This window comes from Falco rusticolus, chromosome 4 (genome assembly GCF_015220075.1).
Source record: "Falco rusticolus isolate bFalRus1 chromosome 4, bFalRus1.pri, whole genome shotgun sequence".
NCBI lineage: Eukaryota > Metazoa > Chordata > Aves > Falconiformes > Falconidae > Falco > Falco rusticolus.
Window position 1 is genome coordinate 88,239,127 of NC_051190.1, and position 19,250 is coordinate 88,258,376.

The 19,250-nt window shown below is 40.6% G+C and overlaps 1 protein-coding gene across 2 annotated transcripts in view; it reads left to right on the top strand.

The window, feature by feature from the left end:
- The window catches only part of ADCY1 (adenylate cyclase 1), a 154,294-nt gene that overhangs the window by 66,120 nt on the left and 68,924 nt on the right, over positions 1–19,250 (top strand). For both annotated transcript variants that reach the window (XR_005103897.1, XM_037385341.1), the window contains exon 4: positions 4,684–4,795. Coding sequence is in view for 1 of the 2 variants with exons in the window: in XM_037385341.1 (XP_037241238.1) it covers positions 4,684–4,795 (112 nt within the window). In the remaining variant the exon portion in view is untranslated. The remainder of the gene's footprint in view (positions 1–4,683; positions 4,796–19,250) is intronic.

A 19,250-nucleotide genomic window follows, 5' to 3' on the forward strand; every position in this document is an offset into this window, starting at 1 on the left:
CGTTAGGAGAGAGCAAACCTCTGACCCAGCACAGCACTGCTCCTGCAACACCGTGGTGTCACACAGACTTTAAAATCAAGAGCAGAGCAGAAGTTTGGTAAAGCTCTACTCAATAATCGATTATTCCCCCCCTAGGTTTTAATTAGAATATTGACATTGCTGTTGTAACTCATGACGCTAATAACTTGCCTGTCAAAAAGCCAAAGTGATTGAAGTTTTTACCAGATTAGCCAAACTTCATTATCCTGTGAACTTGCTGGTAAACCCCTGGTATGACTGAAAACTACAGGACAAACGCTGAATATCTCAACGAACGTAGGATTGAAGAGTTTTTCATGTAGCACACAAGGAAAGAGAATGCTAGGTCCTCGGGGTCCCTTTGCTCAGCTGGGGGCTGGAGGGACAAGAGCATTGCTGAGCCTCTGGGCAACGAGACACCACCAGGCTTAGCACCGTAAGGACCACGTAGCCTTGCTGGCCACCACATGGACATCACTTGTCACTGAAAACGCACGCATCATGTACAAGCCATGCTGTTGGACAAACAGAAGTAACCTTTGTCCTTTGTTTTCACTTTCTTTCCACTTTTATTTCTTTTCTTTCTTTAATAGTTGCAGTTGAATTGAGATTGGGGTTTCTTTTTGTTTTTTTTCACCACAGTGCCCCAGTGGCATTGTTAAGATTTCTGTGGAATTAATGCAGGGAGAGTCATATTCCTGAATGGTCATTAAGAGAAATTGTTGTTAATGGGTAACTTCTCACTTCTTGTTTCTGTATATGGTAATATTTTTTTTTCCCAAATAAAATTACTGTGAAATGTCCCTTTGTATACCATACTGTTATGAGGACTCTTTCGTGCATAAGTAAGGTAGCCCTAGTTTACTCTAGCCTAATGTCTCTGAGGATGTGAACCTCAACCTCCATGGTGATTAGCAATGAAGTTACAGTGAGCCAAGGCTACTTTGCTCTTGGAAGAGTGCCTCTACAGGAGGGATTGATGTGCCTTAACACCAGCGCTTTGTCTTAACTTTTCTAATGGTATCAATATATTAGACATGGCCTACATTTAAGACTGTCATTATTTTTGTGTGAATAATACATCCAAATCAAAGGAAAGGGAATTTCAGTGTTAATTTGTGTTCTGGTGAAAAACAAGTGGGGACTTGGACTTTGAAAATATTTTAATATGTTTGAAAATATGGTTTGGCCCTGCGAACACTTCAGGCATATCACTGGAATTCTGGCACTGTATAGCTTATAATTTGTCTCTTTAGTGCTTTTATGATTTTCACGGCTATAGCAAAAATTATAATCTCTTTTCTGTTCCCAGTGGCAGATTTTGCCACCTCCTGACAAAAGGTCTTCTGTGTCCTTTATGTTTCAAAATCCCGAGGAAGACATAAAAGGGGAAAAAAAAGGTTAACTGCATTGGATGCGTGATTTGACTCCGTAGTCAAAACCCTGTGTCACAGACCAACACGCCACCCTAATTTGCTTTAGACATTGTACAATAAAGAGTAAGCATTGGTGCTGCCCCACAATACTTGTAGTGAGGGAAGAGATGGACACAGACATGTGAAGAAGTGCAAGAGATAATACTGGTCAGCGCACTAGTTAAAATAAAATGAACCCACTAATGAGTTTCAATGCTGTTTTTAGAATATCAGAGCTCCATGTGTGTGAGGGGAGGGTCACCCTCTGCAAGACTGCCACCCCTGAGTGGCAGCAGACCATGGAAGCAGCAGACTCGCCATCCCAGTTGCACTTCGGGGCTGCAAAGCCTCTGCTCATCCACTGGCCGTTTCCTTCCACCCCTGCTGAAAAATCAGGTTTGGCCATTTGCATTTCAGCCTACTTCCAGAGAAATGCAGCAGGTGCTATGGTTGTAACATTTCATGGTGGTAGAAATGAGCAGAATTTCTCTGAAAAAAAAGGCAGGGCTTGTACTCACAACACTTCCCCATCTCTGCCATGTTGAGATACAGGAGTTACACTTTGAATATTTTAAGAATACAGTGTTAAAGAAGTTACAGATTTTTAACAAAAGCAGTTAGATTTAAAAAAAAAAATCTTAACACCAAGAAAATGTAACAGTAATCATATTACCTAACCTATTCTATTAGGTTTAAAATATATACATGCAGTTAACTGCAGTATGAAATAGTTCCCAAGCCTAACTGAACTACAGCTGTATCTCAGCACACAATAATTACATATTTTACCTAAATTTGCAATTACTTGTTCAGTTATGTATTGTGGGTACTTTTATGGACTTCATTCTTTGTATGATTACCAGTGTTTTGAATTAAATGCTGAGGGCTAAGCATTTTTTAAACGTTGACTGGATTCCATACTGGGATCCATTAGCAAGGATCCCATACTGACTTACTGAGGTAGTTGTATGTAAAATAACTTTCCTTTTAATGGAATAATTTAATGTGTGAATGTATTGCTTGTGCTCTGTGCTTAACTAATTGAGAGGTTTTGAGGTAAGTGTACATGTGTGCAGGGTAATGGTGCTCTGTTAGTTAAGACATTGTTACGTAGTCTCCACAAACACTGAACACTTCTGGTTTGTGTGTACATGTATGTACGTGTATGTTCTTCAATGTTAAAGACCTTGGTAAACAATTAACATTGTTATTACCTTCAAGGCCTAATCCCCCACCCCAAATACTGTTTTTTTTAAAGTGGAAGTTGTTGGTGCAGCAGGAGATATTACTGTTACTGCAAATGTGGTTAGACAGGAAGAAAAGTGGGCTGCCATATTTAAAATGGAAATAGGAAAATAAAACCAATCAAAAGGTAGAATGTGCAAAGGATGAGAGGTGAAATGGCAGAGAGGCTAGCAGAAACTGTTGTTATAAAGTAGCATCTACAGTCCCCCTCTATACTAACAGTATCTAATTAAAACCTGGAAACTGTGTGACATGTTGGATTGCAGCAACTGTGGTGTTTTCCTCTGTGTCTTTTTTGACTGTACGAATTCTGATGTGAATTTAGGTCATAAGGCAAATGGGTCATCAAGGAAACTGTATGGAAGACTTTGATGCACATTTAAGCACATTTGAAAATCTTCAAGGAATTTAGGAGGATGATTTGATATTAACTGATTAACTGACCAGCCTAGGGCTGTCAAACAACGGAGATGACAATCCAGAATTAAGAGAATAAGTAGGTCTCCATGGGCAAATATGCAGAGCACTTTGCTGGCGTTATTGCACTTCGTTAATGCCCTTTACCTTACCAATCACTTGGTTGGTACACGTTGATGATAAAAGAGACATGAATCAGTAAAATTAAATGCTGAATGCTTTATTTTAAGAAGCCCTTTTTGTTGTGTTTAAACAATGCAGGAATGGAAGAGCTATTTTTTTTTCCTGAGTGGGGTTCATCTTGAGCAAAGTTCTCATAAAGCAGGCTCACAGGAGAAGAGAGTGGCGAGCTTGCCCCAAGGATTGACACAACCACCCAGAGGTTTTGTTTGTAGATTAAAGCCATTAAACATCAGATGAGTCAGGTTTGTGTTGGGATACGTTACCTAATGTGCTCTGGTGGACAAGAAATTTTAGCAACAGGGTTAAAAGAAGGAGTCAGGAGTTGTATTTGCTCATTTTTGAGGCTTATTGGGAGATTTTGGACTTGGTTATGGTGAATGAGAAACAGCAGACTTGCTAGTCCTGCTTTTCTAGCATCTGCTGTTTTATCTATAGAGCGAAGGTTTGTTGAGGGGAAGGGGAGTACGTAAAGCTGAATTTAACTTGCAGTTTTCAAACTAAGTTTTACACTATGTCAAGTACACCTAGGCCATGTAGCATGGGACTGTTTGTTAGCATTCGCATAAAGATTTGTTTGACATTTATAGTCTGGGTGTTGGGGATAAATGCATTAGGTTCCTGAAGTGGGCTCTAGGCCTTTGCCAACAGATGAAGAAATCTAAATAATTAAAAGAATCATAGCTCCATAGTCTCTCGAGTTTCAGGATCTACAATTTTTATTCTCTCTGTCACAGTAGTATCTGTGCTTCTTTCTATCTCCCTTTGTCACCACAGGCGGGCAGGTATTGTTAAGGCAGATTAAACTGTTGGACATAAAAAATTTGTTAACACTGATAGAAGCTGGACACTTACATGAGCCACACGTCGTGGTACCGAGAAGCCTGGCCCGACACAGTCGATGCTAGCTCCTTACAGGGAGCAGTACGACCACGTCATGGAGCTACCGTACGCTAGTTAACGACTCCTCTATTTCAGTACTTAGTAAATCTCATACAGGATTTATCAGTTTGGCTGTAGAACCAGTACTGAAACCATCTTTGAAACCAATTGAGCAGAGAAGATCGCAGCTGTAAAGAGGAGAAGCAGTTGTTCTCTGTGTTCCTGGAGTGCTCGTGAGGGAACCCCATGAATAGTGTGCTTTGCATATCTGCACCAGATAGGTATGTAGGATATGTATGTAGGCATTTAAAGTGTCCCAGGGTTCTCTACAACAGCTGACAGCATGAGATTAATGCCTATTTTTCTGAATCTTTGCCATTTTTGTTCCAACTAACACTTTATTCATAGTGTTTCAAGGCTTGCTTGAGTCTGTGCTTTGGGTCGCATTCATGCTATAAAAGAGGATAATGAGAGGGTGAAGATGTCTTCTGTACTGATATCTCTGTGTCTTTTCCTTTCCTTACAGCATTTTGTTTGCAGACATTGTGGGGTTCACTAGTTTGGCATCACAGTGTACTGCCCAAGAGCTGGTGAAGCTGCTGAATGAGCTCTTTGGCAAGTTTGATGAATTAGCTACAGTAAGTACAACATTCTTACCTGAATTTAATTTAAATTCCCTTCTGCAAAATGATGCATGAGTTACCCATGTTATAAACCTGTAGTAGACTGATTTAGCCCCATGTGTCATGAATTTCTAAAGCTTCCATTGTTAATATTCTGGAGAGAAAACAGACTATTTTCATTGTTTAGGAAAGAAGCCTAAGTTACTATTTTTAAGTGCACTTTTCTTCCCCTTCCTTGGAGGCCATCAGTGTTCTTCATCGGTTTTGTTTGCACAAAATCAAGAAAATATTTCAATATTTACATTTCTATTCTGCATGGAAATAAGCAGGATAATGGAAAATATGAATATTGGCAGTATGCATAAAATGAGTTTCTGTGATAATAAGAAGAGAATAAAATTGGTTCTTTACAGAGAGCACTCCGTGTTACAGAAATGATGGTAGCTTTTCAGAGAGGCTATTGTAGCCAAAATGGGATCCATATCATAGCTAATGCTTATGTTTTGGTCATTGCACTTAGATTGTGCCAGATTCCCCCATGAAAAGAAAATGAGATAAAATGTTCCTTGCCTATAACTCCCAGCAGTCTAGTGGTACCACAAGCATTTGAGAAGAAATGAGAAGAATAGATGTGCCTGAAAATGTCACACACCTTGTTTCAAATTGCATTGAACAATATGCTGCAAATGTGTTTTCCACATGAACAAAGCAAAACTTCATCACAACTATCTTGTTTGCCAGCCATGTCCACAGAACCTTCATTGCTGAGAAGCATTACCTCCACAGAAATTCTGCTACTCCGCTATCTAGCTATCTTGTCTTCAGACTCTGCGCAACAGCCTAGAGAGCACATTTCTGCAGATCCCCAAACATAAACGGCATCCACATTTTTTAGTCCAAACTCACTTCTCCTTGATGTAGTCTTCTACATGAGAGACTTCAAGCCTGTGGACACTTGGCACTTATGGCTCCCTTTTGATGAGGAGCTCTCAGGGACCACGAGGAGAAAAAAATCTGCTCCACGAAATGCCAGGGTTGAGGAAGACCTCTTCTTAGTTAAATGGGTTATCATTTGATCATGTTTGATGTCCTGATTTGCACTGGATGTTCAAGTTGTAACAGAGAGGAATTGTTGTGTATTCCCTTTTTCCAAGAAAAACCAAAAGATTAAGTTAGATGCTGAGTGGAGATGCAATGAAGGTGTGCTTTTTTGGTACAAATTTGTAACACACTCTCATAAGCCTTTATATAACCAGTTCTGATGATGAACTACTGGCAGTGCCTCAGAGAGAGCACAGGTGCCCAGCCCACAGAACTTCATAGACATATACCTTAGAAATGAAAGGGTCTGCCATGTAGATGATCATTGGCAAGAGCTTAAATGACTTCAAGAATTCAAACAGTCTCCTTCCTTTAATTTCATTACTGAATGTCTGTAGAGGAATGAAGCTGGGTTAATTGACATTGATAATATACAGCTGTGGGCTGGCTTCAGGGGCAGTGGGCTGGCTGATGTGGATAATGTGCAGCTGTGGCTGGTTCCTGCTAAGTAGTTAAATAGCTCTAAGGGGTATGGAAGAGGGTCCCTGGATGAAGAGAGACCTGGAAGAAGCAGAGGGAGTAGAGAGAGTGCCCTGGATGGAGGAGAGACAAGGAGAAGGATGCAGCAGAGGCAAGAAGCAGGGTGGACCGGCCTGAAGAGGTTGAAGGAACAGCACGGACATTAGATGAACTGTTGAAACCTTGTGGGGGGTTGGTGTCTGTGCTGGGGCAAGGTGTGGGAACTACTTATTGAAGTTAACCTGGTATGGGATGGTAAAAGCCTTGTTGCAGCCGGCTAGTTTTGGTAGTGCTGCGACAAATGTCATCCTCCAAATGTCAACCAGCTATCTAATAAGCTCTTTTAAAATTTACAGTGCTATCATGTGTAGTTATCGTAGCCATGAAACACAAGGCAATGTAATAATACTGGAGCACTGGGACATGGCACAGATCACATGTGTGTGCACTGAAACACATGGCCCAGAAGCCAGGGAGATGGCTGCTGTGCTGTGCTTGCTCCCGTAGCAGTGGCCAGGTGCAGCCAGCTGGAGGTGTTACTGGAGCTAGGGTACCAGGCAGATGCCAGCTTTTAGTGTGAGGTCAGTTGTTTGCCAGGTCAGAAGCAGATCGGAAGTAGCAGAAGAGCTAAAAAGCCTTAGTTTTTCTGTTCAGCCTGCACACATTTTTTTTTCCAAATTTGAAAATAAACCTCATGGTTTCTCTCAGCTATGTGAGGAAGATTTGTTGTTTAGTTGTCCTTCTAGTTCAGACTGTGCTGCATCAGGGTGTGATTAAGGACAGAACGGATGAGCTTGCTTTGGCACCTTCTGGTGTGGTACAGGGAGACTTGCTGTTCTGTCTCCTGCAGTCACAAGAAATGTGCTGAGAAGTGTAATTTTTCAGAAGGATTCCAATCCCTTGGTTAAAACAACTTCTAGATATTCATTATTAGGTCAAAACACAGGACTGGGCTGATTTTACAACAGTGCTGTGCTGGAGTATTCAGGACGATGGAGGAGGAAACTGCAGGGACTACAAAGAAAAATAAAAGGGTGATAGCTTTGTTCCCTGTGAGTACCGCAGTGTGATCTGTGAGTGTGCATGCTGGGTGCTGCTGCTTCGCAGGAAGCAACCTCAACCGTGCTTTATGACAACCCTTGTTAAAACAATTGTCCTGTCTTAAAACTGTAATGCTTAAAAAAAATCCCTGTCGCCACCATGGAAAGCATAGTGAGTGTAAGGCAGCACATATTTCCTGGGAGTCTCAGGAAGTCATGGTGTTTTGGCATATTGACACGTTGTAGGAATAGCGAGCCTTTCCTTCGGACAGTAGAGCTAGAGCTGACCAGAACCAGGTGCTTCCACAATGAACACAAAAAGAATCTTGTTGAGAGATCTGGGACAGTTTAATCCTAAAGTTTGTCCTTCTGACATTTAGAAGCTGGTCTATGCTTTTTAGCATTAGATTTTTCTCTCTTTCTGTGTGCTGTTTGGGTTTGTGGGTTTTTTTGGGGGGGTTTTTTGGTGAGGCAAATAGTTTTGCTCTTTTTGAAATGCTTCACCTTTTTAAAATCACAGTAGCTTTAAATGTAGTTACAGTTCGTGACAGGGAGTTCTGAAGGCAAACCTTAGGTTTCAATTTATTGTCATTCAACTCCTTTGAAAGCTTGTCTATGCATTCCGTTAATAGAGAGCAAAGAAAATTCCTGATCTTCTTTCTCCCTAGTAGACATTATTTGTACTTTTATCATGTCCTTTCTTTTTTATTTGTCTCTAGAGAAAGTATGATTTTCAAATGCTTATCTTGTATTTCACCTTGTAAATCACTGAGTTTTGAACTCTGTTAAGAGAAGAAGTGACCGGAATATAGTACTTTAAATGATGGCATATTTTTTGTTTTCATAATGGCACTTTGGGTTTCTTAAAGAAACAATCTTAGGTAGTCATATTTGATATAGGAACTTTGTGGTCTTCTGAATAACTTCTGGGTCTATGGGTCAACGTCAGTCACTTTGAAGAAAGGAAAGTGAGTCTCAAGAAAATAAAGCTAAACAAAAATGAATGACAATATTAGTATTCTTGCAGGAGTGTGACTTTGTCATAGACAGGCATCAGAGAACCCACATGGAGAGGCACTGATATGAATACCTCAGGGTTCATTCGTATGTCTGGTTACTGAAGTACTTCCAATGTCACAGCCTTCAGCACCCTGGTTTTCTATAAGCAATTTGGATAAGTTTGCCGGTGCAGACGTTCCCTTGGGACTGTATGCAGCAATAGCAAGCCACCTTCCTGAACACAGGCAGTGAGTTAAGTTTGTCATGAAGCCTATGAATAGTTCGAATAAAAAGAATGAATTTGCTTTAATTTCTATTGGATTTTATCTGCTGTTCAGGCTTGGTTTACTTAGTTCAGGGTGTTATTTCTGAATTTCCTTTGTTTCTTCCAGTTTTGCTTAAGCAAAAGTAGCTTTGTGCAGTCTCAGATGTCTGCCCTAATGACATTCTGCATGACGTATTATCAATGAACCTGAACAACGGATCTTTGCATGAGGTCTTCATATTCCTTGCAATTAACCTTCAGCACTATTGCTAGCTTCCAGTTTTTAATTCTTCAGCTTAATTGGAGGAGTGACAAATTTTAAGGAAATACAATGATTTGCATTGTGCTGTTTTTATGTTCCCAGGGAATTCTTGGACACATGGCCAGTTACATGGGTGCCTTGTAACTCTAATACACTGTATATTTCAAGTGCCTTTTCTGTTCATGCTTTAGCTGTGGCATGAGTTACTGTGAATGAGGGGGGTTCTTAAGGCCGCAGTTACTCAAGTAGCATCACACAGAGTTGCACACACCCCTGCTTGGATACTGTCATAGTTGCAGATCCACTGTCTTGTGATACTGTTCAGCTACACCCAAAATATTTTAGCTTTAAGATGACTTCTTAATAGAAAAAAAAAAAAAAGGCATTTCTCCAGCATCCTGCATTGTAATGAAACAGGTTTGCTTTTTAGAGAAGCTTTGATCTTTAATTGTTCTTTTCTTTGTTTCTTTGATAGATTTTTCTCACACATTGCTTGCATATCGCTACATGGAGAATTGATTGTGTTTACAGATTCAGTTATGTTACTGCATCTTAGATTTCTATGACTTTTCATTTAAAAGTGGATAAGGATAAATGAAGTTTAGGCTCTTTTGAAGGAATATCGCTAGAATCATAGAATCACAGCAACAATGAAGGGTTGTGATTGGAAGGGACCTTAAAGATCATCTAGTTTAAATGCCCCTGCCACGGGCAGGGACACCTCCCAACAGCCCAGGTTGCTCCCAGCCCCGTCCAGCCTGGCCTTGGGCACTACCAGGGATGGGGCACCCACAGCTGCTCTGGGCAACCCCTGCCAGTGCCTCACCACCCTCACAGGAAAGAATTTCTTCCTGATACCTAATCTAAATCTACCCTCTTTTAGTTTAGTTTTGGTATTCTGAATGAAAGATGTTATTTTTCATGCCACTTTTGGCATCTCATCAATTAGCCAGACTGACACGCACCACTTCCTTGTGCTTCCTATTTGCAGCTATGTATACCTCTAGGCTTTGTGACTGTGTGTAGGCTGAGCCTATTTTTATTTCTTTCCATTTTAATTTAGTATCCTTTTCTGATTACCTTCTTAGCTTTTAAAACAAATTTTACTTTCCAAATTTCAATGTTACTGAAGTGCTTTTTTGTAGCTGTTCAGCTTCAAAGATATTGAACTTAAAAACATTGCTTCTGAGCCTTAGGCAAAGAGTCAGTAAGTAATATTTTTAAACAGCTTCTGTGTTGGGTTTATTTTTTAAACTGTGTCAAGAACAGCCAGTTCTTTGCTGTGCTTGAGCTAGCCATTCCTAGAAGCACTCATTTTAAGAAACTGATTCTATTGAATCTATGGAATGTTTTTATCTTTATTAAGATAATTATGATGTATTTTTAAAATAGAAAATAAACAAAGTTTTGTGGGCTGGTTAAGACAGGAAAGTTAGTGCTGGAAAACATACATATAAACTGACAGCACACAGCCCTTTGTGGAAATTGGTAAGTGTGCACTGGGGGAGGGGGGGGATATATATAAAAAAGCTATTTTTAAGGAGACTTGTCTTCCCAAGCTTCCTTGATAGTCAGTGCAGACACAGGATACTACTGGGGCAGAATGAGGCACATAAGCTTGAGTCCGATTCTGAACAGATGTCTGGAGAGGTCTCCACGAGAGAGCTAAGGAAGTAAGCTTTCTTAAATTAAAGTGGTCTTAATGAATATGACTGCGACTCTGTAGGATCAGGAACTAATGACTTCTTTTAAGTATTGTAGGAACATCTAAAGGGGCAGGTACCACCGCAGTTAGGTCTTGCCTAACCTCCTTTACGGTACTTTTTCAGTAAGAGGATACTCTTGCTTGGTATGCCAATTCTCTGTCATAACTTGACGTCATTTGCATGCTTGTGGTATATCACCAATTTCTTTCTGAGTCTGCACTGTGCACATCTGAGATTTGCATCTTTGTATAGGGCTGTGTTGGATTGTTCTGATCAGCTGCGGACGCTTGCATTTGGACATTTGTGCATTTGGACATTTGTACTGAAACTAATCATTTTGACTTCTGGTGCAGTTAGCACAGAGAAAGGTATTTCTGGAATTCAATGTGTCATCCAGGGAGGATGTCTCACTGCACTCCAGAAGTGCCTGCTCACTTCACTGTTTGGCCCAGGTACGTGCTTTAGCTGTCTAATGTTACCTGCATACATAGTCCTGCCTGCAGCCCTGTGCCCACACACAGACGTGTTCTATGGAGTGTAGCAGTGCAGCAGGGGAGCAGCTGTCCTCAGCCTGCGGGGGGACCCATTCCTCCTGCACTGGAGTCCAGAAGCACTCTCCTCAAAGCAGTCAGCTTTGTTCTTCTCAAGCCAGACTTTTTATTTCCTTGAAGTCAATGGAAACCTTTCTGGAAACTACTTTCTTCATAACCAGCTGTATACAGTATCTTGCTAGTTCTCATGCCATCATTATTCAGTAAATCTGCCAAGCAGAGGGGAATGGCTATTTCCAGCAATTAGGTCTTGAAGATTTCCCGTACTTTTTCGTTTGGAGCCTGACTGAGCTTCATACTTCATACTTTTGTTGGTGCTTAAATATCACCTCTCTGTTGTGTTGTTTCCAGAAGAATCTGGAAAAATATCCATTTCCTGAAATTCAGAGTTTAGTTTTTCAACATATAGTGTATTTGGTTTAGGCTTGTTTCTCCTGGGATGTTGCTTTTCGTAAAAAGACGGCATCGTAATGGACACTTGGTGGAAGCTGGGAAGGAGACAAGCATGCATATCAGTCGTGATGACTGTGTAAAATATTCTTGCTAAAATCCTTTTTCATTTCCAAGTAAAGTAACATATATGACTGTTAAATAGGCTCTCACTCTCCAGGACTAAAACCCTTTAACTTTCTAGTTCTGTAAAATTACTCTCCATGTGGAATAAGGAAGGAATTTATGGTGAGAATGGGAATGCACAGAAAAGGTAGGGCAAGAACCAGTAGGTTATTGCAGGTCAGCATATATAATTGCCAATAACACTGAGGAAAAATATTTGATGCAAAATGTCTTCCATTTTATAGCTGTCCTGAATAATTCTACATTTTTTAAATGCATGACGTGGCTTCTATGATGATAATTTCTCCTGATTTTACAAATACAAAATTACATGTGCTCATCTAGAGATAGCCAGCTTTCCTCAATCAGAGCCTACCAAGCCATTTTTTTGTGGTACTTCCTATACTGTAACCAGATTAGATTTCCTTTCCTGTTATTTCTACCACTCTATAGAAGCTCTTGCTGTCTATACTGTTTTTTCAATGAATATGGCTCCATTAGCCTGCCAGATTGAACTCTGTAGAGTATTGCAGTTAGCTTATTTTCAAGTTTGTTTTTTTGGTGTTTTTTTTTTTTTTATGCTGGTACTAGCAGATGTGTGAGTTGGTAAAGTTAGAATTTGCACACATTATTCCATTAAAAGGTTATCAAAACAGTTGTTTCAATTTTTAAACCCACAGCTCAAAACCTGGGTGAAAAGAAATGTGAAAACGTGTATGCAGTAATTGACAGGGTTCAGTGACAGTTCTTTATGAGCTGGACAGTTTTCAAATGTGTATTGTCACTGTTGGAACATGGCAGTGTAATGGAGCTGGCGGTAATTTCCATGTCACTTCATTACACTCGGGATTTGGCTATGAAGTTTATCTGATAAGCTGGCTTCAGTAATCTCTCACATGTTGTGGCCCACATTCAGCATAGCTATTAAAATAGATTTGAATACTATTAAAAAAAAAAAAACCCAACCATTGGTAAATCTTTTTAGTTTACTGGGGAAAAAAAAAAAGTAAGATGATAAGTGAAATTACTGTTTGTTATTAATGAAAGTTGCAGATGACGTGAGTAAACTGCATCCAGCTCTGGGGGGCCCAGCACAAGACTGACATGGACCTGTTAGCGTGGGTCCAGAAAAGAATAATGATCAGAGAGCTGGAAGACCTCTTCTATGAAGAAAGAATGTGAGAGCTGGGGTTGTTCAGCCTGGAGAGGAGACCTTATTGCTGCCTTTCAATATATAAAGGGGGCTCATAAGAAAGTCAGCAAGAGACTACACCAGGGTCTATAGCAATAGGACAAGGGACAAAGGTTTTAAGCTGAAAGAGAGTAGATTTAGATGAGATATAAGGAAGAGGTTCTTTACTGTGACGGTGGCAACATCGCTGGCACGGCTCAAGGCCAGGCTGGATGGGGCTTGGAGGAACCTGGGCTAGTGGGAGGTGTTCCTGCCCATGGCAGGGGGTTGGAACTAGGTGATCTGTAAGGTCCCTTCCAACCCAAACCATTCTATGATTTTGTGATTCTATGATTTTCACAGACTTTTCGTCAGCACAGAAAGAGGGCCTTTTCAAAGGGGATTCAAGGCAGGGTTCTAAGGAGTGTTTTGCATGTGAATCTAAAGTCATAGCTTCATCATTCTTGGCACCGAGATGCATTTGTTCTGAATACTGCTGCAGTCTAAGAGACTTTCACTAGGTTGCCCTTCCCATGGAGTACTTTTTATTTTGTTTTTCTCTAAAGCTCTTTCGTGCAAAAAAGGGAGTTGTAGAGCTGAGGGCAAAAACCAGGAAGATCTTCTGTTTTGGTTAATTTTTTAAAGAAAATAAATACAGTAGGAAAGTCTAAATATCAAAAGGGTAAACGTGCAAAGGATGTCTCCCTCTCACCGTGCACTGAATTTAAATTAATAATTTTATATGGTATTGCTTAGTTGCACTGTACAGCCTTCCAGCTAACTCCATCCAATTCACTGACTTTTCATCTATGGCACAGAAGAGGGGTGGCTTGTCCGTCTCCATTTCCTCACCAGCAGTACGCTGTGCTATGCCCTTCCAAAGCACCTGGAGCAGTGAGGTGTTCACTGTACCTCTGCATAAAGGAAGGAGTGGACTAGCAAGCAATGCTGGGAACAGATATCAACACCCAGATACCTTCTAGCAGCCAGTGTTCAAATCTGTTGAAAGTGGGTCTCAAAAGCAGTGTATGGCCCGTAACTGTCAGGCTGAGCCGCCTTGGTTAGTGGATCAGTAGTCCAGAGGATGAATATTAAAATTTGCCTTTATCCCATGTTGTGTATGTATGCAAGAGGGTGTAGGTAAATTTGCAGAACTGTGAGTCTGTGCTTGTTGTACATACACATATATATGTATGGATGCATATATTTATACAGCATAATAGCCAAAATATAGAGGGGTTCCACTTCTGTTCCAATCTAATGGACAAGTTTAATGAAATTGGATAGAGACATCATTCCAGCTTTAGAGGGTGTAGTAGAAAATAATATTCTTTCTGCAAGTATCTTTTGTATCTCTACACACATCTGTAATATAGATAAATTTATGTTAACTTCTAGAGTGACTCAAAGCTTTCTAACCCAATTTTCTATTGAGATTAATAGCACTTTGGCATAAAGTGCTGTAAATGTTAAATATGCTGCATGTGTTAAAGACATTGAAGATAAGCTGCAGTGGTAACCGTGGTGAATCCTCTCTTGTCCTCTGTTGAGACTTCTTTGAAAACAGAATGATGTTCAAGGTTTGTGAAGAGAGGTAAATAGGGAAGGTATTTTATACCTGTGTTGCAGTTTTGGGGAATTGTATAGGTGCTTTGTATTTTTTTTCCCCCAATAGTCATTTTATATTGTAATAACTAAGAAAGGACTATAACTGTGTTGTGGTTAGCCTGGATTAGGGAGTTATGGCTCAGGTCCCTGAGGATTAGAGGGAGCGCTGGTACAAATTAGTGTAGTTCCCCTGAATACCGATGATGCCATGCTGATTAATATGAACTGAAAATTTGATCCCCTTTGCCTACCTACAACAGTTCAGCTCCGAGCACAGCAGGCTGCTCAGAGGAAGCTGTTGGAATGGGGCTTTCTGAAAGACAACTACTGATAAACCAAGAAGGAAGGAAAACAAGAGGGAAAATATGAAGAACAGTGAAGCTCAAAAATAGTTCTGTGATGGGTTTTTTCCTCAGGGGCACTGATCTGCCTTTTGGCACACTGAACGTCTGTAAGGGAGGGTGACCATGCCCCTCTGTGGCATTGTTTCGCTCCAGTGACAAAGCTCTTAACAGCAGTGGCAGGACCAGAAGAATGGTGACTGTTCCTTCTTCAGCACTTGTGGTTCACTGCTGTCTCCCCAGAATTAATTCTACTCTCAATGAAAACGGAGCCCTCGGAGATTTGCATTTTGATGGTTTCCCTCTACCCAAGACTTGTCTTCGGCATGTGAAGGAAGCATTGACCTCACAGTGGGTTTTCTCAGGAAACAGGGGAACAGCTTTTTTCCCCCAGAGATTCAAACTGTTTTGGGCAGTGAATGGATGGGGGAGGCATGAAGGGGGTTGGGCTGAGGAGCTGCAACACACACTGCCAGTGCACCTCCTTCTACCCCTCTGCTGCATGCACTGCTGTTCTTGCACTGGTTTGCACCTGTGCAGGGGCAATACCCAGAGGTCTCCCTAATGCTGATGTCTGAGCTTTGGTGAGGATGCCAAAGCCTTCCCCTGAGAGAGTAAAGCCTTCAGTTTAACTCCAAGCCTAATAGCACTTTCTTTTACCCCAACACTTAAATAGCTGGACCTGGACACATGTTAGTTTGAGGTTTCTTTTTTTTTTTTTTTTTTTTTTTCTTTCCGTTCTTTTTTCTAAGACTCTAACTTTGCAATCACTAAGCATCATAGGTAGTGGCCAAACTCCTGTTCACATTTTTCTAGCCTAAACAAAACTAAATGCTATTACTGCTCATGTCCAAGTGTAGAGGAATGCAGCTGGGTTAATTAACAATATACAGCTGTGGGCTGGCTGATGTGGATAATGTGCAGCTGTGGCTGGTTCCTGCTAAGTAGTTAAATATCTCTAAGGGGTATGGAGGAGCACTGGATGAAGAGAGACCTGGAAGAAGCAGAGGGAGTAGAGAGAGAGAGAGAGTGACCCAGATAGAGGGGAGACAAGGAGGAGGATGCAGCAGAGGCAAGAGGCAGGGTGGACTGGCCTGAAAAGGATGAAGAAACAACGGGAACAGTAGAATCTGACTGATGGCAAAAGCCTTGTTGCAGCCTACTAGTTTGTGCTGCAACATGCAAGAACATTCTAGGAGACTGTAAGACTGGTAGAGTCTGAGCTAAGGGAAACGGGAATTATTGCTTATGCATCTTCTTGTAGACCTTCTTAATCTTTTCTCTTACTCTGCACAGCATAACTAAATCCAAATTGCCTGAATATTGTAAAGAATCTTTTTATGTACCTTAGGTAATAAAGTTTTTTTAGTAGGAAGGGCAAAAAATTGTCTTTCTAATTTATGGATAAATAAAATCCCTCCTACTTGTAGATTTTGATTCCAGGAGGGTATGATAATAAAAGTCTGAAGAGCACAGCCAAAAATCAGGTTGCTAGCAGGCCTGCAGAAAAAGAAATGGATGCGTACAATAATGGATGTGTATAATTACAGTATATTGTAATTAAGTCACCGAGGGTCAGACTCATCCTTGGTGTAATTCCACTGCAGTTAGTAGAGTTAGGAGAGAGGAGTTCAATGTTTAGCTTCTAAAATCTTGCTTTTTAAAATTATAGTCTAGCTGACCTTCCTTTCCATCAGCTGCTTTATGAAGTGCTTGTCTGAAAGTGTAAAGAAAATTCTAGCAGCTTCGAAGTATCCTCTGCTTTCCAAGTGGGGCTTCCACTTCACACTGGCAAACCCTGTGACGGACAGTTGTGCCAGAGGGAATTCTGCAGATCTGCTGGGAAGCGTCTGGGTGAGGCACCACAGGTGGGCAAGCTGCCTGGCAAATGCAGCGCTAGCAATCTCTGCTGCTTTTTATCATGTGCATAAAACCAAATTATCAGCTGTTTCTAAACAGACATTGCTTGTATCAACTGTGACTAGAATTTGTAACTATCACACTTGAATTCATCGCTGCCACAAAAGTGTAAGATATTGCCGAGTCAAGGGCTTCTTTGGAAGTTGCTGAGGAAACAAAACAGAGAGAGGGAAAGGGTTTGTTTTGTTAATTTGCATATCAATCCTCAGAAAGATTGCTCTTACAAAGCTGCACTGCATCTCCTTCCTGTAAGCCTGCTTTATGTGTTGAGAGAAAGAAAACAAACTTTTTTTTTTTCTAGAGATTACTGCATATTAATTGATTTTTATAAATAAGGACAGTGAGGATAACATCTGATAGGGAACAGAGTCATCATTTCAAAAACAGCAGGTGATTTAGTCTTGTCTTCCATCAAAATTAATATCTCTCCAGAAAAAAATGGAGTCCTTATTTCTTTGTATAATTCTATTTTATTTTTATACTGCAAAAGTAATAAACTGACTTGGAAAAGTGGTAATGGATCAAGATCTGTTGTTTTGGGGTTTTTTTCTCCCTTTCTTAAACTAATAACCAGGCTGTGCTGTGCCAGTCTGACAGTAATTTTGTGCATCCCATTATAAAATGTAGTGGTTCCTGCTAAAAAACTTGGTGGTTTGTATTTAGTGGTTTCTGTGCAAAAACCTTGAGTTGGAAGGCCTGTTTTGTGTCAGGATAGGTTTTGAGGTCTGCATATTACTTTGTGTGCATCAGTAATTATTTTACATATATAATACCATTTAGCCAAGGACCTCAAACTACCCAATTAAAACTCTTAAGTAAAACTGGTGAGGCATTTTGTGGCTATAGTGTGTGGGAATACTCCAAGGACCTGGTGATTATGCTTCTGCAATAATTATGTTCACATTCATTAAAATATATATTACTAATAATAATTAGTGGTATATTTAAAAACCTCCTGTACAGAAGAAATGTAAAGCAGTCACTCTTAGAAAAGCCTTTTCTACTAGCTAAGCATTCCCCAAAAGATGGCCCTCTTCTTTGCTTCAAGACTTGAGTTTTTAGTTTATAAAAAGAAATAGACAGACCAGTTTTCCTGAACAGTGTCTGTAGAAGAATGAAACTGGGTTAATTATCATTGATAATATACAGCTGTGGGTTAGCCAATGTAGGTAAGGTGCAGGTGTGGCTGGTTAAGTGGTTGAGAGCCAGTGGAGAGAGAGCAGCCAAGGAAGAAGCAAGAGAGAAAACCCATGCCCTGGATGAGGTGAGACAAGGAGGAGAAGGCAGCAGAGGGACTGTATGAAGAGTGTGCTGGTATGAGATGGTAAAAGACCTTGTTGCAGCTTGATAGTTTGGAGAGTGCTGTGACAAGCGTCAGCATGCTTTCTTCCGTGTCTGAACAGAAGTGACTTTCATAATTATTGTTCGATATTTGGAAACATGTACAAAGAAGACAGGTGTGGGAATGCCTGCAGCTGGAGGAGTGCGGAATAACAAGCCCCAAGTGCTAGTGTACGACATGTCCGAGACAAAGAGATTGCTGTAGGCATCACCACCGCTTCCAAGCTGGAGTATGGGCAGTGATGTGGAGACTGCAGTCATCTCAGGAGGGCTTTGGTTCTTGTAGGCAGGAGGCTGGAGGAGGACATGTGCCTGTGTGAGAAGCTAAACCAGTATTCCCAGAAAATTTAAATTCCACCACCATAGCCCTCTGTTGTTTTTTTTTTTTCTCCTCTTTCTGTGGCACTGAAATCAAGCCTATGTAGCATGTCGATGGAGAAGGAATTGGAGTTTTGTTAATCTTTTATCATCATATTCACAACAGCTACTTCTGCGTGGCACTTACATAGTCCCAGCTCTGTAAGTTGGATTCAACGAATCAGTTAATTTACTTTTCTGTGCTGTACTCTAAATGAGTAGAAGTTACCACAGTCTAGCTGCAAGAGATGCCATCGTCTTATCGCGTCTCCTTATAGTTTATTATTTAAAGGCACTTTGTTATGTGCCCTCTGTTTAGAAATGAAATTTCTGCTCAGATCAATGTAGCAATCATTGCATGCTATCACTGGTTTTTCAAAATGGGAGAGATTTAGCCAGGTCTTTTTGGCTGTAGAAATTAAACAGTAGGCAAACAGGAGATAAATTTGATGGCAATGCAAACTGACTGTATCTTCTGATCTGCAAGTGTGTCATGTTTACACTGATGTTGCTGTATTTTAAATTGTGATTGATGAATCAGTAATGCACAAATGTGTGCACCTTTACTTGTGCATGATCTCTCCTGCTAAGTTGGAACTGGATTTGAAACAAAAGCTTCTCAGAATACAAACATTTCCTGATATTCAGTAGTGGTTTGGCTTCAGTCCTCTGGCTTGGATTCATACAGGAATGAAGTCTCACTGCAGATCTTGAATACGTACTGACCCAGCATGAGGGCAAGGGGATAATATTTTTTTAGAACTGTAGTTTTAAGCAGAGTTACCTACCTGTCT